Source organism: Oryx dammah, unplaced genomic scaffold (assembly GCF_014754425.2).
Source record: "Oryx dammah isolate SB20612 unplaced genomic scaffold, SCBI_Odam_1.1 HiC_scaffold_28, whole genome shotgun sequence".
NCBI lineage: Eukaryota > Metazoa > Chordata > Mammalia > Artiodactyla > Bovidae > Oryx > Oryx dammah.
The window spans coordinates 52,227,007-52,253,766 of NW_024070212.1; the positions used below are offsets into that span (position 1 = coordinate 52,227,007).

Consider the following 26,760-nt stretch of genomic DNA (forward strand, 5'->3'; position numbering starts at 1 on the left):
TCCTAGGTCCGTGCTTTCATGATCCCAGTCATACTCCCTTCTGGATCTGGCCTTGGGGTTTGTAACAAGGAGATTATTCTTAAGAAAAACATGAAAGATAATCACTAACACAGTTTCTTAATAGATGCTGTTTTTCCAGGTGCTATTTCTGTGGAATTTCTCAAGGCTGTGAAAGTACATTATTAGGAATTCCCTCTATAGGGTTGCATTTGTGCTTGAGATTAGATCAATATCTGTAGGAATCGTGGCTGGAAAGTGGGTTGCAAAGCTCTAGCCACTGGAGTTGATGTTCATTTAAGAAAAGCAAAGTGTAAGGTGAAGTGAAATTATTCAAAATCAATTTGTTTTTTATGCCATTTGTAAATTAGCATCCAGATTACAATGGGTGCTAAAGCCTTCAAGAGACCAGACTGCTGTGTTCCCTATTTTGGCTTCTGCTTTTCTTTGTTGAGGAAAACAACTGACCAGATACTTGTTGGCATGAAATTATAATGAAAAGTCTATCTAATAAAAAAAACACAACAACTGCATTTCACATAGATAGATTTTATTCTCAAAGAGGGATCTTTCTAATCCTGTATAGTTATGTGCTAGGCTAAGTCGTTTCGTCCTGTCCGACTCTGCGATTCTATGGACCATAGCCCTCCAGGCTCCTCTGCCCTTGGGATTCTCCAGGGAAGAATTCTGGATTGGGTTGCCATGTCCTCCTCCAGGGGATCTTCCCAACCCACATCTCTTACATCTCCTGCATTGGCAGGCAGGTTCTTTACTGCTAGTACCACCTGGGAATATCATGTGAAAAATGACTTAATGTCCTAAATAAACCTGATGAAGTGTGCGTCTTTTCAATCTATGCCTTTTCAATATTTCTGATAATTTTTAGAACATTCATTTTACCTTCTTCATCCCAGCTTTCTCCTGATTCTCACATATTTATCTGTGCTTAATTACAAATTAATGAATTATTTTAATGGGTTACATTTACAGTGGGTATATCTGATGAAACCTTGAGAAAGATATCAATTCTGATTTACTCATTCTTGCTTTAATTTTTCTATTTATGCTTTCTCAAAATATCTATTGAGAAATTGTCTAGTCAGAAGAGGACAACTGTCAGATCAAATATAATAGTTTTTGTCAAAGAGTTGATTGATTAGTGGTGACATCTTGAAATTGCATTTTAGTTATATTTATCCTTCAGAGGTTTTTGCTAAAAATTAGCTAACTCTGTACCAAGTATTTTTTAGCATCAAAATCGTTTTCTCTAAATAATCAGGGTGTCATTCCCAATATTTCAAGTATTTTCCCTTAACCCTTGTTTATAGCTCTTCTTGGCCACATGACTCAATTCCTGCATAAGACTCGTTCAGTTCAGTTCAGTTCAGTTGCTCAGTCATGTCCGACTCTTTGCGACCCCATGAATCACAGCACACCAGGCCTCCCTGTCCATCACCAACTCCCAGAGTTCACTCAGACTCACGTCCATCGAGTCAGTGATGCCATCTAGCCATCTCATCCTCTGTCGTCCCCTTCTCCTCCTGCCCCCAATCTCTCCCAGCATCAAAGTCTTTTCCAATGAGTCAACTCTTCCCATGAGGTGGCCAAAGTACTGGAGTTTCAGCTTTAGCATCATTTCTTCCAAAGAAATCCCAGGGCTGATCTCCTTCAGAATGGACTGGTTGGATCTCCTTGCAGTCCAAGGGACTCTCAAGAGTTATCTCCGACATCACAGTTCAAAAGCATCAATTCTTCGGTGCTCAGCCTTCTTCACCTCCCACATTGTAGGCAGACGCTTTACCATCTGAGTCACCAGACCATGAGACTAAGTAGAGCTAAAATTTACATTTGAACTTTCATCCTTTTACCCATTAGTTCAGTAAATATCTAAGAGACAACTGCTCTATAGGGTGCAGGTCTGCAGATATCACTTTTAGGTTTCTTTTATTGAATCAGTTGTCTCCCTAAACTTCTCTCCAGAGTTATATCAATGGTGAAAGTTTTATGTGCAAGGAAGTGCTGAATGTTTATGTTAAATAAGCTATTAGCATAGAAGACAGCAAAGAAATGCAAATCCCTGTCCTGAACACCATGAGCTCCCTTGTTTCAAAAGTCTTCCCACTCTAATCTGTTTTTCTGTCCTTCAGGCAAGAATCCCAAAGCCAGAACATCCAATCTACCCAGAGAGTGTATCAGGCATTTCTTTCCAACACGGAAGTGTTTTGTGTTTGATTGGCCAACAAACAACAAAGAACTCCTATACAATATTGAGAATGTGTCTGAAGACCAACTGGATCCTAAATTCCTGGAACAAACAAACAATTTCTGTTCTTACATCTTCACCAATGCAAAAATCAAGACCCTCAAAGAGGGGATCATGGTCACTGGGAATCGTGAGTCTCTTTTTCCTGATTCCATGGGGGATGGTGTGTGCTGAATATTTTATATAATGTGTTTTTCAGTATTTTTGTTTGATTCTATATGGAATTTGGGTTTTACAGACACTCATACTCCATAAAGAAATGTGTATGCTTCATAATTATCTTACTTTGGGGAATTTACAAGTCCCTTCCTTAAATGGCAAGTTTTGTCACTGAAATCTGTGGCTTCCACTTATCTGAAAAATTTCTCTACTGAGAAAAAACTCACTATCAGGGTATAAAAACAGAATCTTCCATTTTCTGAAGTCCTATATAGTAAGTGTTTCTTGCAAGTAGAATACGAAAGATATTTTGGAAGATTCAGTTCAGTTCAGTCACTCAGTCGTGTCTAACACTTTGTGACCCCATGCACTGCAGCACATCAAGCTTCCCTGTCCATCACCAACTCCTGGAGTTTGCTCAAACTCATGTCCAAACTCATGTCGGTAATGCCATCCAACCATCTCATCCTCTGTCGTCCCCTTCTCTTCCTGCCTTCTATTTTTCCCAGCATCAGGGTCTTTTCAAATGAATCAGTTCTTTCCATCAGGTGGCCAAAATATTGGAGCTTCAGCCTCAGTATCAGTCCTTCCAATGAATATTCAGGACTGATTTCCTTTAGATGGACTGGTTTGATCTTCTTGAGATCCAAGGGACTCCCAAGAGTCTTCTCCAGCACCCAGTTCAAAAGCATCGATTCTTTGGCACTCGGTTTTCTTTATGGTCCAACTCTCACATTCATATACAACTATTGGAAAAACCATAGCTTTGACTAGACAAATCTTTGTTGGCAAAGTAATGTCTTTGCTTTTTAATATGCTATCTAGGTTGGTCATAGCTTTTCTTCCAAGGAGCAAGCATCTTTTAATTTTAAGTGTCTTTTAATTTTTTGGAAGATTAGAGTGGACCAAAAATAAATTCTAGTCCATAAATCACTGAAAAATCCATTCAAAGCCTCAGAATTGTGAGTAAACATAATCTGATATATCCTGTCTCATCTTAATACCTATGCAATCTATTTTGCTTTTAATATTTTAGATGCCTCCTAGTTTGTTACATAGAGGTAGATTTTCAATTTTTTCTGCCCTGTGGGCTGGAAAACCATAAAAATAAAGAGTCAGTAAGAAAATGAAGGTAGTGATAGTAGGAGGGGGGACGGTGTATGTGTGTGTGTGTGTGTGTGTGTGAACATGTATGTCTTCAAAAATGTAGTCTCAAAATCTTGGTGCCTATTGATTGATAACTTAATATTTGTCCCTTAAATGTCCTGACTTACTTAGGACTGAGGACTCTGGTTGTGACCTATGTGGATACCATCAATACTGGAGCTGTACCTTGCTTGGAGAATGCAGTGACAACTCTGGCCCAGCTGGAAAACTCAGCAGCCGTGCAGAAGGCAGCTGACCACTACAGTGAGCAGATGGCCCAGCGACTGAGCCTCCCCATGGAGACGCTCCAGGAGCTGTTAGAGGTGCACGCAGCCTGTGAGAGGGAAGCCATTGCCATCTTCATGGAGAACTCCTTCAAGGACAAAGATCAGGAATTCCAGAGGGATCTTGTGGTACTTTGTCTTCGTATTTACCATTTTCCCCCCTCCCCTTGAATAATGAAGCCTAGTGGTGCCCTTATGGTCCCCATGGTTCTTTCCTCACTCAAGGATGAAGTAGTCTGTGGTCACATGAGGGACAGAGTTTCAAAGGACTGCATTTTCTTCTTTTTTCTACCAAATCTTGGGAAGTTTATCTGGAAATGTCTCTCATCTCTGCTGTAAAACCAGTATAGATATCCTTTGGAAGTAAATACTTCTGCAGATTCCAGTGCTATCCAGGGCACACACACAAGTCATTCTTAAGTTGATTTCTTTTTCTTTGAACACACTATTTTGATCAGGAACTAAAATTTTTTCTAATCAGACTCTTATTCCAAGCCATTTTCAACTTAGATTGCTCCTTGCTATATCATTGAAAATAGAATCACTGAGCGTTGCAACTGCAAAGAACCACAGAGAAGAGATAATGAAACTCCAACATTTCAGATGAAGAACCTGAAGGGAAGCTGAAAAAATTTCCTGTGCTCTATCAGAGTTTTCAGAGTTGTGATAGATCAGGTCTTGTGATTGCTTTTTTATTTGATTAAAAAAAATTACTTTTCTCATGAGGACAGCAGTTAGACCAATCCTACTACATTTTTGAAATTTTATCTCCTCTTTTTCATTTTTATGGTGACATCTCTCTATATTTCCCTTGCAGGAAGTCATAAAGAATAAGAAGGAGGGTTTCATGCTGCAGAATGAAAAGGCATCTATCAAATACTGCCAGGTTAAACTTGATGAGCTTTCCAAGGCCCTAATGGAAAGTATATCAGCAGGTGCTTTCTCTGTTCCTGGAGGGCACAAACTCTACAGGAAAGCAATGGATAGATTACAACAGGACTACTGCCAAGTGCCCAGGAAAGGAGTGAAGGTGAGGAACAAGGGGAGCATGGGGAGCCTACAGAATAGGGTCCAGGGAGTCTCCTGAAAATCTGAGAGCAAAACACCAAGTGTGGGCAATGAGAGAGCATGGGGATATCATGACAGCTTTTGGTCTTATGATTCACTATATGAAATTCAGTAATAACTACATTTGTACCTTTTTATTAGACTCCATATATAAGTGATATCATATGATATTTGCTTTCTGTCTCTAACTTACTTCACACAATTTGCTAGTCTCTAGGTCCATCCATATTGCTACAAATGACATTACTTTGTTCTTTTTAATGGCTGAGTGATATTCCATTTATGTATATCTTTTTAATCTATTCCTCTGTTGATGAACGTTTAGGTTGCTTCCATGCCTGGTTATTGTAAATAGTGCTGCAATGAACATTGGGATACATGTGTCTTTCCAAATTTTGGTTTTCCTGGAGTATATGCCCAGGAATGGGATTCCTGGATCTTTCCTTAGACCCTTTAATCCTTCAAATGACATTAAGATGCATCTATGCTTATTGTCATCATCGTAAAGATCTGAACTGAGAGGCTTAGCAGGTTAAACAAAGTTGCCTTAAGTTTTAGCCAGCAAGTAGCAGGGGAAAACAGCAGCACAGTTTAGAGGCAATATTTCACACTGGGAAGACAAATATATAAAAGTACTGCAGATCTTGGGTTTGTAGAACTGAAGATAGTTCTGACTGGCTGGAGTCTAGAGGAGGGAGGGAGATGGGAGGAAGACAGGTCACTCTAAGGAGCTTAGACTTGTAGGGAACTACTGTGGAATTTTAAACATGAAGAAAAATTATGTGGATGTGACTGTTTTTGCACTAATCTCCCCAATGGAAATCTAAGTTCTGTGTTCTTTCTTGGTTCCTCAGGAAAATGAGGTCCTCCAGAGCTTTCTGCAGTCACAGGTGGCAGTTGAGAAATCCATCCTGCAGGCAGATAAAGCCCTCACTGATGGGGAGAAGGCTGTAGCAGGTATGGGGTAGGGTTTGGCTCACAGGGGAATGGGTAGACTTGGGCAGTGCCCTCTGACAGGTGTGAGACTAAAACCCTGGTACAAAGAGATTCCACTCCGTCTGTGGAACAACTCTGCTACATCTGAAAACAGTAAAAGGAATTATGCAATCACAGCGGGGTTAGACATCAGCCAGACTCCCATCACATTCTGGAATATGCGCTTGGTGATGTGGACAAGGCAAGGAATTCAGAGATTTCCCACTTCCCTTTCCAACTTTATCTTAATCTCTGAGGTCAGGAGGGTAGAGATCAATCCTTACATTATTTTCTTCCCTCTCTAAAACCTTCCTGGGGCAGAGGAGCGGGCCAGGAATGAGACAGCTGAGAAGGAACGGGAGCTGCTAAATCAGAAACTGCAGGAGCAGCAGCAGGAGATGGAGGCGCAACAGAGGAGTCTCCAGGAAAACATAGCCCAGCTGACAGAGAAGCTGGCGAGGGAAAGAGAAAACCTGCTGAGAGAGCAGACTATGATGCTGGAGCATAAGCTGAAGGTAAGTCAGGCTGTGGCCTTAGTCGTGCTCCATGGTCATTACCCTGGGCCCTCAGGAAGGGATGGGCGAAGGTTACAGCAAGACCATGGAGGGAAGCACCATAGCCATTTACTGCTTGTGATTCACTAAAACCCCAAAGCCTTTGAATCCTTCCAAAGTCTTTGAGTGCTATTCTGTAAGTAGACTCTGGAGACTTCAAGAGGCCTAGGGCCTCTGTAAGCCATCAGAGAATATAAACACGGCTTGTATTTATAAATCCTATTATAAAATTTGGGGAGTTTTAAAATGATCTCATGAGGCTTGGTTAAATGGATATTCCAACCACATGTATTTAACTGGTTTGCTTTACGAGGGTCACTGACAGTTACCCTGCTACCACCCAAAGGCCCTATCTATGCTGACATAGAACTATCAGCAATGCCCAGACTTAAAAAACACAGGGCAGGGACAGCTTCTAAACGTGTTGCATTGTCTCCAGGGGTGGATGCCCAAGCTATCGTGTGGCAAAAGGGAAACTCTCTCACTGTCCATCTGGGCGTGTTTAGAACAGATGTCTATGATTTGGGTGACTATACCATCCTGAGTGGGGCTGAGACTTAGTACAATCACACCTGGCATCTTTTGCCTAGATAATGTATTTGTCCTCACGTCAGGCTTAGCTTCAGCGGCTAAATCCAATGGTGTATGAGTAGTAGTAAGACTGTAAACTACAATTTCTCTTAATGTTCAGGTCAAAACTGGTAGATACTCTGTTTATAAAATTCTCCTTCCATGATTGAGTAAGAGAGAACAATGTTAGGAATTAAACAGACAGTTTGATGAAGTTTTAAAATTTGAGAAAATGTAATCCTTGAGAAAAATGGGAATTTAAAATTTTTTACTCCTCTTCTCACTCTTTTTTTTTTTTTTAGGCCCAGGAAGCTCTGCTTAAAGAAGGATTTAGAAAGAAATCTGAGAATATGAGTGCAGAGATAAATCATTTGAGAAATATGATTGATAATACTAATGATGGTAATGCTTCCTGGATTGCACTAGTCTTGGACAGATTTGGCAAAGAGATTGCTTCAGTATTGTGTGCTCCAGGCAAACTTCTTGGTCATATTGTGAGAGGCGTGAGCTCCCTATTTAAAAAGTAGATCTCCTTTTAAAGAAATTAGAGATATATAATATATGTATATGCTCTGGCCTATGTTTGGTGTGAATGCTTTTCACTTTCATTTAGCAAGGCTTTAAATATAAAAAGTGGTTACTAAAAATATCAATGCCTGGCCCAAATTAGACAAAATAAATGCATAGACATTTTGATACAGCATCTTCACTTTTAAGAAATATATGTGTGCAAAATCACACACACACACACACACACACACACACACACACAACATACATACACACATATACACATATATAGCTTCCCTCTAGCTCAGACAGTAAAGAATTTGCTCTCAATGCAGGAAACCTAGGTTCAATCCCTGGGTCAGGAAGATTCTCTGGAGAAGGGAATGGCAACCCACTCCAGTATTCTTGCCTGGAAAATCTCATGAACAGAGGAGCCTGGCGGCCTATAGTCCGTGGGGTCTCAAAGAGCTGGACATGATCGAGCAACTAACACTACTACTGCTTTATACACATATACATACAGGAGGTCCATTGAGGCATCTCTTTTAATGGCAGAAGATTGAAAATTACTTAAATGTCTATCTATATAGTTGGTATTAATAATATATATTTTGCATGTACATATACTGGAATACTATGTAGCCAGTAAATAAATCAACAATGGAAGTCTATCCACATAAATATAGAAAAAGCTTAAAGATATATTGTAGAACGAAAAAAACTGAGGTACAAAACAGTTTGCATTATCTGTTCACCATAAAAACTGCAGTTATTAAGTGCACTCATTTATATGAACACATGGAACATCTCTTGAAAAACTGATATCATTGATTTCTTCTGAGGAGGGACAGCTTGGTGTTAAGGGTGTTTAAAAAACACGTGTTTTTCATTATATTGTCTACCTTTTCATTTCTATAAAGCTTTATTGTCATTTCTCAAATAAAGAAAGCATAAAGTATAATACTAAAAATTATAATAAATGGACTTTTAAATTGACTGTTAGATGATAAAATTGTTCATTGTTTCTAGAAATATTAGCCTGTTCAATGAGTTGGAGCAAAACACTAGAAGGCATAAAATTTGCACCCTAGTTTTGTTTTCATCTTGGTTTGGTTTTTAATCCCTTACGTTTGCTTCAAATATAAGGTATAAACTTTCCCATTACCCCTTGATATCTCAGCTGGAAGAACCATTAGTGGTGGTGGTTTAGTCAACAAGTTGTGTCCGACTCTTTGCCTTTACTTCCTATGAAGTACACTTGTAAGATGCTGGAAGAAAATTACTAAACATTAGGAATATTCCCTGGTGAGAGGAATCCCATCTTGCTTAAAAGTTCACTGGTGGCTCTCTGCTGCAGGCAAGAGTAGGAGGAGGGATGTACCATGAAGAACTGGATGCCCTGATAGTACTGGGGCTGATAGACGCTGATACATGGAGGCCAGGTATTGGCATTTGAACATCATCACCACAGTGTAGTGGTGAGAGTCATGGTTCATCTTAACTCAGGCTCTATAACAAATTAACACAGACTGGATGGCTTAGACTACAAATGTTTATTTCTCCCAGTTCTGGAGGGTGTAAGTCCAAAGCTTGTGTCAGCACTGCTGGATTGCTTTTAAGTGTCCTCGTGCAGCTTCAAAGATGGCAACTTTCCTATTGTGTCCTCACAATTTTGGAAGAGTGAGAGAAGGAATACCTCATATTTCTTTGTTATAAGGGCATTAATCAGACTCATAAAGGCCCCACACTCATTACCTAATTTCCTCCCCAAAGCCCCACTTCCAAGTACATTGGGACATTGGGAATTAGGGTTTATGAAAATGAATTTTGGAGAACACAAGCATTCAGTCCATAACATGGTTGGAGTGGAAGCCAGCAGGACCTGGCCAGAGAAAATTCTGAATATGGCAAATAGAACAGGAGGACTGTAGAGTCAAAATGGATGTTTTAGAAGCAATCAAATGGAATCAAGGATGTTTATCAGGAGGCTGAGAGGTAGCCTCGAGGAAAAGAAAGTCTGTAGCCTTGATCTAAACCAATTTCAGATAATGAACTTATCACCTGGAGAGGAGAGCAGGATCTTAAGAGAAATGACCCTGCAACTCTAGAACAAGGTTATATGATAATGATTTTCCCATTCCCCTTCTAGGGGACCTCTGGAAATTTACTTGGTACCTGTGTGCTGGGGAATGGGGATGCCTGAATGTTCTGAGGACTCTTGGAATTAGGATCCAAATTTGCAGTGATACCCAGATCCTGAAAAGAATTTACAGTGACCCTGTTAAAGTAGAGGCACACGGGATCTGGTAATAAATGCAGTCCTGGCCCAGGTGCAATGCAACAAATTTTGTCTAGTGTTTGTTTTAAAATGAAAGTAAAGTTCATCCAAGGACAGAAACCATGACCTACTTTTCTGCGCATCTTCATGGAGTATGTTTAGGCACAGAGTATACTGCATAAGACTCTGCTGGAAACACAAAATGCTGACACTTGCATGATGGTTATCAATTGCCAGAGTTCCATGAACACTCAAAGGCCTGAAGGAATAGATAATTTGGATTTCACAGACTAGATTAAGATCCCTAAGTTGATTTAAATGCTAGCAGAATAAAAGAAACTTTTCTGGAGCAGTCTCCTCCTCTGTGACCTCCTCTGTGTATCACAATCTGTGCCTCTGCAAGGATGTTAACACATTTCCACTGGAGATTTTACATGACTTTATCAATTATAACTGTGTCTTCAAGTGTTCAGAAGGAAGAATGACTTTGCCTTTTAAGGAAGAAACCATTTAGTAAAGAGTATGTGGCCAATAAATGATAGGGTTTAGTGGAAAAGCAAATTATTCTATAAAAAACCTGTATATATTTTCCCATTGAATTAAGCAGATGTTCTATTCCCTTAGACCAGAGACATCCTGAATTGAAGAACATAAAGAAGTCTTGATGTTTTTAGATTCGACATATAAGTGACATCATACAGTATATGTCTTTCTTAGTCTGACATCTCACTTAGTATAATGTACTTAAGGTCCATCTGTTTTGTCGCAAATGGCAGAATATCCTCTTTCCTCATGGCTGAATAACATCTGTTGTGTATATGAATCACTTTTTTTTTGTTCATTCATCTATTGATTGGTGTTTAGGTTGTTTTTATATCTTGGCTGTTGTGATTAATAGTGCAATAAACACGAGAGTACAGATATCTCTGTGAAATACTGTTTTCATTTCCTTTCAATAAAAAATAACAAAACCCACTTGTATTGATCATTTAAAAAAAAGAAAAAAACTTTCAAAAGTAGTTAACAATTTATTCATACACCTGTTCTAATACTTATTAAGGAATATTTAGTTCTAATTATTTACACTGTTTGCTAAATTCTTATGCCCTACCTGCCATTGTTCTGGATTATCTGAAGAGAGAAAAGTAAAGATATTCTTTTCATGCAGATTACACCCTATATGGACCTTACATAATATTATTACAAATTTAGGTAGTAATAAATGTTGTATATATATATATATATATATATATATATATATATATAACCTGGATAGTGATTAAGACTCAAAGTAGAAACCAAATAGTCCTTCTTTAAGTGTGATTTCAATCTAGTCTTTCTTGTCTGGAAATATAATTGTGCATTACTGAATCCTAAGGACCAAATAAGATAACGTTAAAGCATAATAAAACTCAGGATACATGATGATTGAAAGAATGAGTAAATAGATGAATGGATGGCTGAATAAATAAGTGTAACATTTCTTTATCATTTCAAGGGATAATCAATATCCATTACTGACCATTACCCATAGTCAAAATAGTAAAGGTGTTTGCTGAGAATGTTGTGTTTTTCCATCCGATGGAAAGAACATACAGACAAGATCTCAAGTAGAAGGATTATGTTAATAGATTGATGCAAAGGTCTTGATAGGAAAAATGTGCAAGCTCTCTCATAGAGCAAGGTTTGAGCTTTATAGCTCTGAACCGTTAACTCTGGAGTCCCAGAGTGAGGCTAGGACAAAGGTTTCTGACCTTAGGTAGATATTCAAAGTGATTTTCCATCTCAGGTCTGAGTGATGGAACATTTAGCTAAAATGAGCTCATGAGTCTTTTCCAGCCCTTTTTAAAATAATAAGATCCCTTTATCTCTCTAACACCAGTGTCTGGAGAAATTACCGTTGCTGGTCTTAGACTATTTGCTCTAAGGTCTGTTCTGTTCCGTTCCTGCTGCTCTCCACTGCTGTGGAAATTTCAGCTCAGCACTACACACATTCTGCCTTCCCCCTGCCTGCCTACTGGGTTCAGCCAAGATATGAGGCACTGGATGAAATCTGTGAGTGAGGAGGAAGGGACAATCTGAGGTCTCTGTAGGCTGCCATCTATGGGGTTGCATAGAGTCAGACATGACTGAAGCAACTTAGCAGCAGCAGCAGCAGCATCCTGTGTTCCTCAGGTAGTGTCTGGGAGGAGGTACATCTCTGTTGCTCCAACTCCCTCAATAGAGGCCTGTTAGGCATCACTTTCTGCTTGAGGCCCAGGCCTGTTGATGTCAGTATCAGCATCCTTATCAGTTTCAGCATTAGTATCAGTCTCTTGTTTCTGTAGCCTAGGATATTGTTTCTTACTGCAATTACTTAGCCCCCAGGGTTATTGCATGAGCCCCTGTCTTTGATCTCTGTTCCTGTGTCACTTGTACAAATTTATTATGTTTAAACAAACTGAAGTGGTTTCTGTTTCTATGACTGACTGCAACTGGTATATCAACTCTACAATGTTTTTCCTAGCATCTCTTTCCTTGGAAAGGTGCCTTCCCTACTCAGCATTGTTATTTGAATGGAATTCTTTTACTTCATCAATGTGATCCTATTCTCCTGACCACTGTTTTTATGCCCAGTAGTCTCATGTTGCACTGAATATGGTGCTCACTGTTGGCCGAGTTGACTGATGCAGGGACTGATTTCAGTCCCTGATCAAACGCAAATTAATGAATTTCTCTCTGATATATTTGCACTAGGAGAGGCCCCAGTGTCTCTCTGTCCCTGATGACTGTCTACTAATACATAAAATGCAGAAACTTCAGGTTCTATTTTTCTTCCACTTAAAATTAATTTTTTCCATTGTCATGAAATATATACAATATAATGTTGGCATTTTATCTAGTTTTAGAGTACAATTCAGTGGAATTAAGTATATGCACATAGTTGTTGCAAGCATCACTGCTGTCTGTCTCTTAGCCTTTTTAATTTTTCTAAACTGAAACTTTGTATCTAATAAACAAGTCTCCATTTCCTTCTCACCAATTTCCTGGTAATCACTAGTAAACTTTCTATGTCTATGAACTTTACTCCAAATAACTCATATAAATGGTGTTATGCAGTATTTTATGTGATAGGTCTATTTCACTTAGCATAATGTTTTCAGGTTTATATATGTTGTAATGTGTCAGAATTTCCTTCCTTTTTTAGGCTAAATATTATTCCATGGCAAAAATATACTGCTTTTTATTTTTATTTAACAATTTAAAAAAATTTATACAACTTTCAAGGTTACAATTAATTTACAGTTATTACAAATTAATGGCTATATTCTCTGGGTTGTAGCTTATTTTACATCCAATATTTTGTACCTTCCCTTCCCCCACCCTTCCATTGTCCCTCCCTCCTCCCACAGGAACCACTGGTTTGTTCTCTATGTCTGTGTCTGCTTCTCTCTTGTTATATTCGCTAGTTTGTTGTATTTTTTAGATTTCACATGTCACTGATATCATGTAGTTTATTTCTCTGGCTTATTTTATTTAGCATAATGCCATCCAGTTCCATCCATATTGCTGCAAATAGAAAATTTTCATCCCTTTTTATAACTGAGTAGTAGTCCGTCGTGCATATATGCCATATCTTCCTTATCCATTCATCTGTTAATGGACACCCAGGTTGCTTCCATACTTTGGCCATTGCAAATAATGTTCCTATGAACATTGGGATGCATGCATCTTTTCAAATTAGTGTTTCTTCTCTCACTCTTTTTAAAAAAATATATTCCCGGGAGTGGAATTGCTGAGTCATATGATAGTTCTACTTTTAGATTTTTGAGTCACCTCCATACTCTTCCACTATGGATACACAGATTTATATTTCCACCAAGAGTGTACCCAGGGTTCGCCTTTTCTCCACATTGTCTACAGCATGGTTATTTGTGTTCTTTTTGATGATAACCATTCTGACCAGTGTGAGGTGAAAGGTAACCCATTTAATTTACCCATTCATAAAGTTGGTGGATAATTGGGTTGTTTCTGCTTTTTGGTTCCACAATCTTCTCAAGTTCACATGTAACATTCACCAAGATAGATGGAAACAGTGGCTGACTTTATTTTCTTGGGTTCCAAAACCACTGCAGATGGTGACTGCAGCTATGAAATTAAAAGATGTTTCTCCTGGGAAGAAAAGCTATGATAAACCTAGACAGAATATTAAAAAGCAGAGACATTACTTTGCCAACAAAGGTTCATATAGTCAAAGCTATGGTTTTTCCAGTAGTCGTGTATGGATGTGAGAGTTGGACCATAGAGAAAGCTGAGTGCCAAAGAGTTGATGCTTTTGAACTGTGGTATTGGAGAAGACTCTTGAGAGTCCCTTGGATGGCAAGGAGATCCAACCAGTCAATCCTAAAGGAAATCAGTCCTGAATATTCATTGGAAGAAATGATGCTGAAGCTGAAGCTCCATTACTTTGACCACCTGATGGGAAGAGCGGACTTACTGGAAAAGACCCCGCTGCTGAGAAAGGCAGGAGAAGAAGGGGATGACAGAAGATGAGATGGTTGGATTGCATCACTGACTTGAAGGACATGAGTTTGAGCAAACTCTGGGAGATGGTGAAGGACAGGGAAGCCTGGCATGCTGCAGTCCATTGTTGGCAAAAATTTGGACATGACTGAGTGACTTAAAAATAACAACAAGACCACATTATGGATGGTAAAACACACCTTAACAATTTAAAAGAATAGAAATGTTACAGCGCATGTTTTAGATCCTGGTGGAATTAAACTAGAAACCAATATCAGAAAGATATCTGGCAAATCCTAAAATAGCTGGATACTAAACAATGCACCTCTACATTATATATAAGTCAAACAAGTATCAACGGAAATTTTAAAATGTATAAATTGAAATTAAAATACAACTTATCAAAATTGGTGAAATGTAATGAAAGTACTCTTGCCTGGACAATCCCAAGGGCGGAGGAGCCTGGTGGGCTGCAGTCCATGGGATGGCTAAGAGTTGGACACGACTGAGAGACTTCACTTTCACTTTTCTCTTTCATGCACTGGAGAAGGCACTCCCATGTTCTTGCCTGGAGAATCCCAAGGATGGGGAGCCTGGTGGGCTGCTGTCTATGGGATCGCACAAAGTCAGACAACGACTGAAGCAACTTAGCAGCAGCAGCAGCAGTGAAAGTTGAAAGAGACTTGTAAGTTTTTTCTTTTGCCATGATATGTAATCTTATGAAGACTATAGACTAACAGCTGTCTGGGTGTTTTAAAAACTCATCTGAGTGGATAAATTATCCACTTTGTTGCAATTAGTCTTATCAGCCTCTGGTAGTTGCATTTGAGGTTCCTACATTTCTCAAAAGTCCCAGAGAGGAAAGAAGCCTAAACCTTGAGTGGTTGTATAGCATTTAAGGGCTAGAATGGGAAGGGGAAAGTCTGACATGGGTGGATTGGGGGTTGAATGCAGGAAGGGGAACACTGATAGAGCTCAGGATAGAGGTCTCCTAGATGAAAGGGAACATACTAGTACATTAGGTCTTGGAAGAGCCAGTCCCCTTTCCATTTGGCTTTTTAACAGCCAGAATGAAAGTGTTGCATGGGCTAGAAGTAGGAACCAGAAGTCCCTTATCTAATAATCTTTGAATTATTGGGGAGAGTCCTTCAAATCTATCTAATGCTAAATTACATCGGGGATTCTTGAGGAGGAGCAAGGAGAGATCTACCTCTACTTATCATAGCATTCTATGACGGGGTTCTACACCACATAGGTGGCAATATCAGTGGAATTTTGTCTACAATGAGGTGAAATTCTGTCCACTAATTGGCTTAAGTCCTCTGCAAAATAGGTACGAGGTTGAAGAGGACAGAGAAGATTAGGGAAATTGGGCAAAGCCATTAGGGGAAGTGAATAGGAGACTTGTGAAAGAAGTCCTTCAGGGTCTCAATGACGTTTAACACCCCAATTCACAAAGTTATTGGGGTAGTTGATCTAAGAAGAAAACTGTATTGACACTGAAGGGGTCTTATAGAGATATTGAGGGTCCAGCAGGCAAATTGTGAAGCAAATTGTCAAAGCCCACTACTGGCAGTTTGGTAATTTTGAAGGGGCCAGAAAAAGAAACAGTATTAAGAGTGAGTATCTGTCATTCCAACATCTATGATATTGTGATTGGGTGCCAATCACATGATTGTGAAATAATCACATGATTGGATACCATTCAACTTGCAAGGGTAACATCATCTTGTGAATTTAGTGGGAATTAAGGGCATGGAATGTCTGCTTTCTCAGAGCTGAGTTGGTATTTCTCCTGTGAAGAGGGTTTTGGGTTCTTTTCTTTCCATCTGAAGGCTGGACATTCCCAAACCCAATAGAGATTTTCTTTGCAATACCAGCAAGCATCCTGGTCAGTGCAGGCCCATATTATAGGGTTTTGTCTTCATTTAACTTTTCCTAATTGCTTTAATAAATAAAGTCATATGATTTGCTTATGCATTTTCTGTTTTTTAAGAACTGTTGTCCTCATAGGTCATACCTGAATGGTCTAGCGGTTTTCCCTACTTTCTTCAATTTAAGTCTGAATTTGGTAATAAGGACTTCATGATCTGAGCCACAGTCAGCTCCTGGTCTTGTTTTTGTTGACTGTATAGAGCTTCTCCATCTTCGGCTGCAGAGAATATAATCAATCTGATTTCGGTGTTGACCATCTGGTGATGTCCATGTGTAGAGTCTTCTCTTGTGTTGTTGGAAGAGGGTGTTTGCTATGACCAGTGCATTTTCTCGGCAAAACTCTATTAGTCTTTGCTCTGCTTCATTCCACATTCCAAGGCCAAATTTGCCTGTTATTTCAGGTGTTTCTTGACTTCCTACTTTTGCATTCCAGTCCCCTATAATGAAAAGGAATCTTATACAAGAATACATCTTTCTTGTGTGTTAGTTCTAAAAGGTCTTGTAGGTCTTCATAAAACCGTTCAACTTCAGCTTCTTCAGCATTACTGGTTGGGGCATAGACTTGGATAACTGTGATATTGAATGGTTTGCCTTGGAGACAAACAGAGTTCATTCTGTCATTTATGAGATTGCATCCAAGTACTGCATTTCGGACTCTTTTGTTGACCATGATGGCTAGTCCATTTCTTCTGAGTGATTCCTGCCTGCAGTAGTAGATATAATGGTCATCTGAGTTAAATTCACCCATTCCAGTCCATTTTAGTTGGCTGATTCCTAGAATGTCGACGTTCACCCTTGCCATCTCTTGTTTGACCACTTCCAATTTGCCTAGATTCATGGAACTGACATTCCAGGTTCCTATGCAATATTGCTCTTTACAGCATCGAATCTTGCTTCTATCACCAGTCACAATCCACAACTGGGTATTGTTTTTGCTTTGGCTCCATCCTTTCATTCTTTCTGTAGTTATTTCTCCTCTGATCTCCAGTAGCATATTGGGCACCTAATGACCTGGGGAGTTCTTCTTTTGGTACACTCTCATATTGCCTTTTCATACTGTTCATGGGGTTCTCAAGGCAAGAATACTGAAGTGGCTTGCCATTCCCTTCTCCAGTGGACCACTTTCTGTCAGACCTCTCTTCAGGTATGACCTAAATCAAATCCCTTATGATTATACAGTGTAAGTGAGAAATAGATTTAAGGGACTAGATCTGATAGACATAATGCTTGATGAATTATGGAATGAGGTTCGTGACATTGTACAGGAGACAGGGATCAAGACCATCCCCATGGAAAAACAAATGCAAACAAGCAAAATGGCTGTCTGGGAAGGCCTTACAAATAGCTGTGAAAAGAAGAGAAGCAAAAAGCAAAGGAGAAAAGGAAAGATATAAGCATCTGAATGCAGAGTTTCAAAGAATAGCAAGAAGAGATAAGAAAGCCTTCTTCAGCGATCAATGCAAAGAAATAGAGGAAAACAACAGAATGGGAAAGACTAGAGATCTCTTCAAGAAATTTAGAGATACCAAGGGAAAATTTCATGCAAAGATGGGCTCGATAAAGGACAGAAACGGTCTGGACCTAACAGAAGCAGAAGATATTAAGAAGAGGTGGTAAGAATACATGGAATAACTGTACAAAAAAGATCTTCACGACCCAGATAGTCATGATGATGTGATCACTAATCTAGAGCCAGACATCTTGGAATGTGAAATGAAGTGGGCCTTAGAAAGCATCACTATGAACAAAACTAATGGAGGTGATGGAATTCCAGTTGAGCTGTTTCAAATCCTGAAAGATGATTCTGTGAAAGTGCTGCACTCAATATGCCAGCAAATTTGGAAAACTCGGCAGTGGCCACAGGACTGGAAAAGGTCAGTTTTCATTCCAATCCCAAAGAAAGGCAATGCCAAAGAATGTTCAAACTACTGCACAATTGCACTCATCTCACATGCTAGTAAAGTAATGCTCAAAATTCTGCAAGCCAGGCTTTAGCAATACGTGAACCATGAACTCCCTGATGTTCAAGCTGGTTTTAGAAAAGGCAGAGGAACCAGAGACCAAATTGCCAGCATCTGCTGGATCATGGAAAAAGCAAGAGAGTTCCAGAAAAACATCTATTTCTGCTTTCTTGACTGTGCCAAAGCCTTTGACTGTGTGGATCACAACAAACTGTGGAAAATTCTGAAAGAGATGGGAATACCAGATCACCTCTTAAGAAATCTGTATGTAGGTCAGGAAGCAACAGTTAGAACTGGACGTGGAACAACAGACTGGTTCCAAATAGGAAAAGGAGTATGTCAAGGCTGTATATTGTCACCCAGCTTCTTTACCTTCTATGCAGAGCACATCATGAGAAACGCTGGACAGGAAGAAACACAAGCTGGAATCAAGATTGCCGGGAGAAATATCAATCACCTCAGATATGCAGATGACACCACCCTTATGGCAGAAAGTGAAGAGGAACTAAAAAGCCTCTTGATGAAAGTGAAAGAGGAGCGCGAAATAGTTGGCTTAAAGCTCAACATTCAGAAAACAAAGATCATGGCATCCGGTCCCATCACTTCATGGGAAATGGATGGAGGAACAGTGGAAATAGTGTCAGACTTTATTTTTTTGGGCTCCAGAATCACTGCAGATGGTGATTGCAGCCATGAAATTAAAAGACGCTTACTCCTTGGAAGAAAAGTTATGACCAACCTAGAGAGCATATTCAAAAGCAGAGACATTACTTTGCCGACTAAAGTCCATCTAGTTAAGGCTATGGTTTTTCCTGTGGTCATGTATGGATGTGAGAGTTGGACTGTGAAGAAGGCTGAGCACCGAAGAATTGATGCTTTTGAACTGTGGTGTTGGAGAAGACTCTTGAGAGTCCCTTGGACTGCAAGGAGATCCAACCAGTCCATTCTGAAGGAGATCAGCCCTGGGATTTCTTTGGAAGGAATGATGCTAAAGCTGAAACTCCAGTACTTTGGCCACCTCATGAGAAAAGTTGACTCATTGGAAAAGATTGTGATGCTGGGAGGGATTGGGGGCAGGAGGAGAAGGGGACGACCAAGGATGAGATGGCTGGATGGCATCACGGACTCGATGGACGTGAGTCTGAGTGAGCTCCGCGAGATGGTGATGAACAGGGAGGCCCTGCGTGCTGCGATTCATGGGGTCGCAAAGACCTGGACATGACTGAGCTACTGAACTGAACTGAACTGTCCTTATAGTGCTAGGCTGATGTCTGAAGTTCAGACGTCTCAGCATTTTCACAATAGCCATTTTTTGAGGGAGTAATGTCATGAAGCCTGAGTCTTAGGTCATTCAGAAAGCTGTGACTAGAGCAAAGGCTGCTTGGAAACTGAGCTCAAGTCCTGAATGCTCTTTCTAATTGCTGATGATAATTTGTCATGGTTTCTCCTTATTTGTTTTCAAGTTTGAATATACGACCAACCAATTTTAACAGGATAAAACTCAGAATGTCTTCTAATGATTTTTCTTTGACTTTTTTACCCCCTGAGTGGACTCTGCAGTGGTCTGAGATCTCTTAAAGGAGATCAGTCCTGGGTGTTCATTGGAAAGACTGATGCTAAAGATGAAACTCCAATACTTTGGCTGCCTGATGAGAAGAGTTGACTCATTAAAAAGACCCTGATTCTGGGAGGGATTGGTGGCAGGAGGAAAAGGGGACGACAGAGGATGAGATGGCTGGATGGCATCACCAACTCGATGGACATGAGTTTGGGTGAACTCTGGGAGCTGGTGATGGACAGGGAGGCCTGGAGTGCTGTGATTCATGGGGTCACAAAGAGTCAGACATGACTGAGCAACTGAACTGAACTGAATTGAACTGAATGAAGGTTTTCCAAGATAGTAGTTCCTTTAGCTTTCCAAAACTAAAGAAAGGCATATCTACAAATCAGTGGATAAGTTGCTATAAGTTGGAGGATCTCAGGGAGTAACCACCTAACAACTCCTGAACTGTTAAATAAATTTCTCTCTTTCCTTTGGGGTCTTGGTGGATTTTAGTTGTAAAATTCGATCTAAGACCAAGGTTTAAATGTTACTTTCTATGTTCGGTTTTGATTGTGAGTAAGTGGTGGGAGTGTCTTGAGCATCATCTACAGATGGTGAAGATTCAGTACTTTTACCTTGGAGGTTAACTGAAAGGCAGAAGAGCATTTAAGAGCAGAAGGAAAAGGGACATTGGAGAGGGGAATATGGAGACACCGGAGATGGAGTGTAGACAATAGTGTTTTCGGAAGGCCAAGAAGGGTCTCAAGGTCTGAATGAAAGATCTTGGAATCTTTTTACTACTGGGATTCTCTAAGTTAAAAGTAGTCAGCAGTGATTCAAGATGGGGGTGTTCAGTGAACTGAGAAGCTCTCATGCTTTAGATAATTGATGTCTGAAATTCTAATGCAGTTTCGAGATTATACACAGACTGTTCAGACATAAAAAATCTGTCCTTACTGTGCTATCTGGAGCACTGAGATAGGAGTTGAACTCAGTAACTGATCTCTTCAATCAGTCAGGAATGAAGAAAAAATTTTAGCAGGTGTACAACTGAAGTCCAAGGTGAAAGTTCTACAGAGTACAATGGTGAATCTGATGCAGCAATAGACTGTAATAGAAACAGTATACTAACACTTCTTAAAATGGCAAGGCTGGCTTTACTCAAGATTTTTGCAAAAGGGGTCAAAGCTGTTACAATAGAGAAGAAATATTGAGCTCTGATACAAATATAGTAAAGTCAGTTGGGAATATATAGTTGACAAGCAGAGTTAGAGGGTCAGGGGATAAAAAATTACTGAAGGTGGCATAGTGGTAAAGACTCTCCCTGCCAATAGAGGAGACAAAGGGGATGTGGGTTTGATCCCTGGGGGAACATCCCCTGGAGTAGGAAATGGCAAACCCACTTCAGTGTTCTTGCCTGGGAAATTCCATGAACAGAGAAGCCTGGTGGGCTACAGTCCATGGGGTCACAAAGAGTTAGACATGACTCAGCATGAAGACAGGCAGGTAAGGATAAGGAAATTCTTGCTAAACTGGTTTCATAGGACTCCTGCTAAAGACAGACCAACAGCTTAGATATTGAGTCTTAGTAAGTTCAGGTGCTGTAATAAAAATACTACAGACCAGGTGGCTTAAACAACAGAAATTACTTTTTAATAGTTCTAGAGACTGGGAAGTACCGGGTCAATGTGCCAGTGGCTCTTGCGTCTGGTGGTTTGTAGATAACTGTTTTCTTATTGTATTTCCATGTGGCAGAGAGCAGAGAGCGATCCTATGTTTCATTATCTTTTTATTAGGGCTGAAGTCCATTCATGAAGGTTCTACTTTATGATCTAATTACTTTCAAAAAGCCCATTTCCAAATACTATCACATTGGGAATTTTGGCTTTAACATATGAATTTCGGGGGAACACCAACATGATGTCCATAGCATTCCATCACTGGCCCCACAAAATGTATGTCCTTTACATGTGCAGAATACATTCACTTTATCCCAACAGGCTCAAAATTAAAATTCTTAGTACATTCTAGCAACAGCTCTAAAATGTAATGTCCAAAGTCTCACATAAGTATCTTCTATATCATATATGGATGAGGCTTGCAGTAGGAATCAACCTGAGGCAAAATTCTCCAGCTGTGAACCCGTGAACCCAGACAAGTTGCATGCTTCCAAGATACAATCGTGGGGCATGGACAAATAGTGTAACGATATACAATCCATCTCCACAGGGAAAAATAGGAGAGAAAGAAGGAAGGTGTGAGGGTCCTCAGTTCAGTTTAGTTCAGTCGCTCAGTCGTGTCCGACTCTTTGTGACCCCATGAATCGCAGCACTCCAGGCCTCCCTGTCCATCACCAACTCCCGGAGTTCACTCAGACTCACACCCATCGAGTCAGTGTTGCCATCCAGCCATCTCATCCTCTGTCGTCCCCTTCTCCTCCTGCTCCCAATCCCTCCCAGCATCAGGGTCTTTTCCAATGAGTCAACTCTTAGCATGAGGTGGCCAAAGTATTGGAGTTTCAGCTTTAGCATCATTCCTTCCAAAGAAATCCCAGGGCTGATCTCCTTCAGAATGGATTGGTTGGATCTCGTTGCAGTCCAAGGGACTCTCAAGAGTCTTCTCCAACACCACAGTTCAAAAGCATCAATTCTTTGGTGCTCAGCTTTCTTTACAGTCCGACTCTCATATCCATACATGACCACAGGAAAAACCATAGCCTTGACTAGCCGGACCTTAGTCGGCAAAGTAATGTCTCTGCTTTTGAATATGCTCTCTAGGTTGGTCATAACTTTTCTTCCAAGGAGTAAGCGTCTTTTAATTTCATGGCTGCAATCACCATCTGCAGTGATTTTGGAGCCCCCCAAAATAAAGTCTGACACTGTTTCCACTTTTTCCCCATCTATTTCCCATGAAGTGATGGGACCAGATGCCATGACCTTCATTTTCTGAATGTTGAGCTTTAAACCAACTTTTTCACTCTCCACTTTCACTTTCATCAAGAGGGTCCTAAGCAAGTCTAAATTCCTAGCAAGGCAAGCTCTACTAGATCTTAAGGCAGGACAATAATCCTTTTTCTCAATGCACTGCCTTCTATATTTATTGGGGCAGAATTCTGCCCCCGGACTCACTGAGTCATTAGCCCCGCAGTTCTGCCTGGTGGGGGTTGTTGGGTGAGGCTTTCCCTGGCAGGGGTCATGTGCCTGAGGCTCTGTAGGGTGGAGGTCATACGCCACAGATTCTCTGCTGGGCATTTTCCTCACCCCTTGAAATCAAAATAAAGGCATTCCTGTACTCCTAAACCACATGTCCATGAACTCTGTGCCTGTGGTGGAAGCAGCAACCCTGATGATCTCTGAATTGTACTTGGGGTTCTTCTTCCCTTGTTTTGAAGAAGAGTGCTTATTAGCTGATGAAGAGCTCTATGGTCCAGTTCTCTTGAATCTAAGAAGTCCAACAGTCTTTCTTCATTTTATCTCACTTTGTCTGTTTCCTGTAGTTCCAGCTGGCAGTGTTTCTGTGGGTATAGTCCCATCTCTATACTTGCCTTGTGTTGAGATGGCTGATTAAATCCATGCTTCACACCACACTGATTTTCTTATCAAATTGTCCTGCCACCACAACTTTACTGTGCTCTTCTGAGTGTACTTCCTTATTTTTTATAATGTGGTTAGCCTGAGTGAGAGTTTTCAAAATCTTTACATTCTGGTTCCTCTTTCCTTAACATTTACAACTTCATTATTTTCTGTCTTCTCACATTTTAGTATAAAGCAGTTAGAAGGAATCAAGCTTCTCTCTCAAAACTTTTCTTAGAAATCTCCTCAACTAAATTTCTAGTTTCATCTATTTTCTACCAAATAGTAGAACATGAAGAAATTGGGGCAGGTTTTTTGTCACTTTACAAAAAGAATTATCTTTCCTTCAGTTTAAAAAAACACGTTCCTCATTTGCATCTGAGTTCCCACCAGAATCACCCTTCTAGTTCTCTTCATGGCAGCATTGGCTTTTTCTTGCATCTACTTCAAAACTCAGCCTTTACCCATTATCTAGTTCCAAAGCTGCTTCCACATTTTAAGGTGTTTGTTAAACTTTAGCACCTCAGTTGTTGATATCAAATTCTGTCTTGGAAGGATACAGACATTTAGTCCATAACATCAGGGGTGAGTGATGAGGAATTTAATCATAAATCAAGGATGGGGAAATCCCAATAAACTAACTTAGCAGGATTCTTACTGAAGTTGGGCTAGGAAAGGACAAGGATTAAAGTCAAGTTCTACTTGATGGGAAAAGTGAACTCCAAGGAAGCCTCAAGAGGGCATCTTTGTCTCTGGGAGGAGTTATATGGCTAAGAAGGAGATCAGACCCAAAGGAAAAGAAATTGATTGAGGTAGGGAAATATCATAAAAAGCAATTCAGGGTGAAGAATAGGTTGGTAATGGAGGGAATGGAACAAGATGTCTAACTGATATGGAATCAAAAGTAGTAGCTGGAGAATGAGAAATGGGACAGAGGCCGTATTTGAAGATACGATGTCAGAGAATTTCCCAGAACTTTAAAAATCATCCATGTGCAAATGCAAGATTAAATCTAAGTGGAAAAAACGGTAAATCTACACCTGAGAAATCAGAGTGAAATTATGGCATGCAAATAAGACTGTCTGAAGAATATTTACAGAAGAAAAACATATTTAGTTCACAACAAGACAGTGAAAGCTGACTTCTCAGCAGCATCAATGGAAGTGAAATGATAGTACAAGAGAGAAAGTGCAAGGTAAAGAAAAAGATAGTTGTTAACCTAAATATATGCAGGAAAAAACATTCAAAAATGGGTACAAAATTCATATCTGGTGGAGAGTTTGCCATGAGCACATCAACTGTAATTGAAATTCTAAATATTTCACTTTAAGCAGGAGTAAAAAGATCCAAGAGACAGGAAGTCTGAAATGCAAAAGCAAATGAAAATCTAAGACAGCAGTAGAATGTGAATCAATAAATGACTGACTGCATGAAACAATCATAATAATATATGCTCAGACTGAAAAATGAGAAGATAGAATTAACATTAAATAGTTCAGGAAGATTGGGGCTACAGATCAAGTGTTCTAAAGTCTTTGAATTATTCTGGAGGAGAGTAAAGGTGAATAATTTTGAGTGTGATGATTTAAGCATGAATGTTTTTCACTTACATCACAATCAGATAAAGAACAGAGAAGGCTTTTAATTTCTGTACTGTGAAACATAAAAGTGACTTACACATCTCAGTAATTCAGAAAATAAAAGACCGAAAAATCAGAGAAGTTAGAAAATATCTTAAAAACTTGAAGAACAAACTTGGCCTAATGTTTAATTGTAGAACTTTCACCCTGAAACATAATACTCATTCTTTTAAAACATATTTGGAGCCGTCACAAGAAGTTTACATATACTAAACCACAAAGCAGGCTTTGTAATGTCTTAGGTCAGTTTCCTCAGAAGCAGAGACTGAGAGCTATAGTTCTATACAAATGACTCATTGAGCGAGTGCTTTCAGTAGAAGGGGACTGAGAGAAGGGGGAGAGAAAAGAATATAAAAATAAAAAAGGTTACAGTCTCGGGTGGAAACTGCCTTCAGGTTGGTCCCATGTGACCACTATAGCACAACCAGCACCAGAGCTGGTTCCTCCTTGCAGCAAAGGGTTGGATATCAATATCCCACACCAGGCATTGGCTGTGGGCCATTCACTTTGGGCACAGAAGCTCCCATTTATTCCAGGGAAACTTTCCAGAGTAGACGATTAACCAAGCCAGTTACAAGCAAACATGTCCTTCAGTTCAGTTCACTTCAGTTGCTCAGTCGTGTCTGACTCTTCGCGATCCCATGGACTGCAGCCCACCAGGCCCCTCCATCCATGGGATTATTGTATTTATTAAGCATTATTAATTATTTATTAAGCATTTTATGCTTATTAATACTTAATTAATGCTGATTTCTGCTTTTTGTTGCTTATTAATGGGTTTGGAAGATCCTCCGAAGGAGGGCATGGCAACACACTTCAGTATAGTTGCCTGGAGAATCCTGTGGACAGAGGAGCCTGGCAGGTCACAGTCCATGGGGTCACACAGAGTTGGACACGACTGAAGTGACTTAGCAGCAGCAGCAGTGATAAAAGATTTTGAGGACAGATGCTGTACATTATGGAGAAGGCAATGGCAACCCACTCCAGTACTCTTGCCTGGAAAATCCCATAGATGGAGGAGCCTGGTAGGCTGTAGTCCATGGTTTCCCAAAGAGTTGGACATGACTGAGTGGCTTCACTTTCACTTTTCACTTTCATGCATTGGAGAAGGAAATGGCAACCCACTCCAGTGTTCTTGCCTGGAGAATCCCAGGGATGGAGGAGCCTGGTGAGCTGCCGTCTATGGGGTTGCACAGAGTCGGACATGACTGAAGCGACTTAGCAGCAGCAGCAGCAGCAGCAGCAGGTGTACATTAAATGGCGTATTATTAGTTGTTCACATAACCTAGAATGAAGCGTCATCATGGCCCTTTATGAGATGAGGAAGGAATGTTATCTTTTAAGGCGTTGTCTTGGTGCCAGAGGAATGTTGCTGTTTATGGCTGAGCAGGTATTTCTGCCCATGGTGGAAGTTTTGTTGATATATAATGCAGACACACAGTGCACCGTAGGAGGGAAACAGAAGGGCAAAGGGCACAGAGAACTTATATGATTAAATTTTTCTTCTCTTGCCATAAAATATGAATTTTATTTCACATGATGTTTCTTCCCTTGCTCCCACCAAATGGCACATGGTTGCAGTCATGACTTTTTTCTTCTTTTAGCTTTAATGAGATATAATTAACATATAACATAGTTTAAGGTGAGGGCTCCCCAGGCAGTGCTAGTGGTAAAGAACCCGCCTGCCAATGCAGGAGACATGAGAGATGTGGGTTCAATCCCTGGGTCGAGATGATCCCCTGGAGGAGGGCAGGACAGCCCACTCCAATATTCTTAGCTGGAGAATCCCATGGACAGAGGAG

At 40.1% G+C, this 26,760-nt stretch overlaps 1 protein-coding gene across 1 annotated transcript in view; it reads left to right on the plus strand.

Annotated features, from left to right (window-relative positions):
* The window catches only part of LOC120856889 (guanylate-binding protein 6-like), a 30,005-nt gene extending 19,228 nt beyond the window's left edge, over positions 1-10,777 (plus strand). Inside the window, exons 6-11 of the mRNA XM_040232369.1 lie at positions 2,145-2,390; positions 3,698-3,978; positions 4,667-4,879; positions 5,772-5,874; positions 6,214-6,407; positions 7,319-10,777. Of these exons, the coding sequence (XP_040088303.1) occupies positions 2,145-2,390; positions 3,698-3,978; positions 4,667-4,879; positions 5,772-5,874; positions 6,214-6,407; positions 7,319-7,543 (1,262 nt within the window). The 3' untranslated portion in view covers positions 7,544-10,777. The remainder of the gene's footprint in view (positions 1-2,144; positions 2,391-3,697; positions 3,979-4,666; positions 4,880-5,771; positions 5,875-6,213; positions 6,408-7,318) is intronic.
* The last annotated feature ends 15,983 nt before the right edge of the window (positions 10,778-26,760 follow it).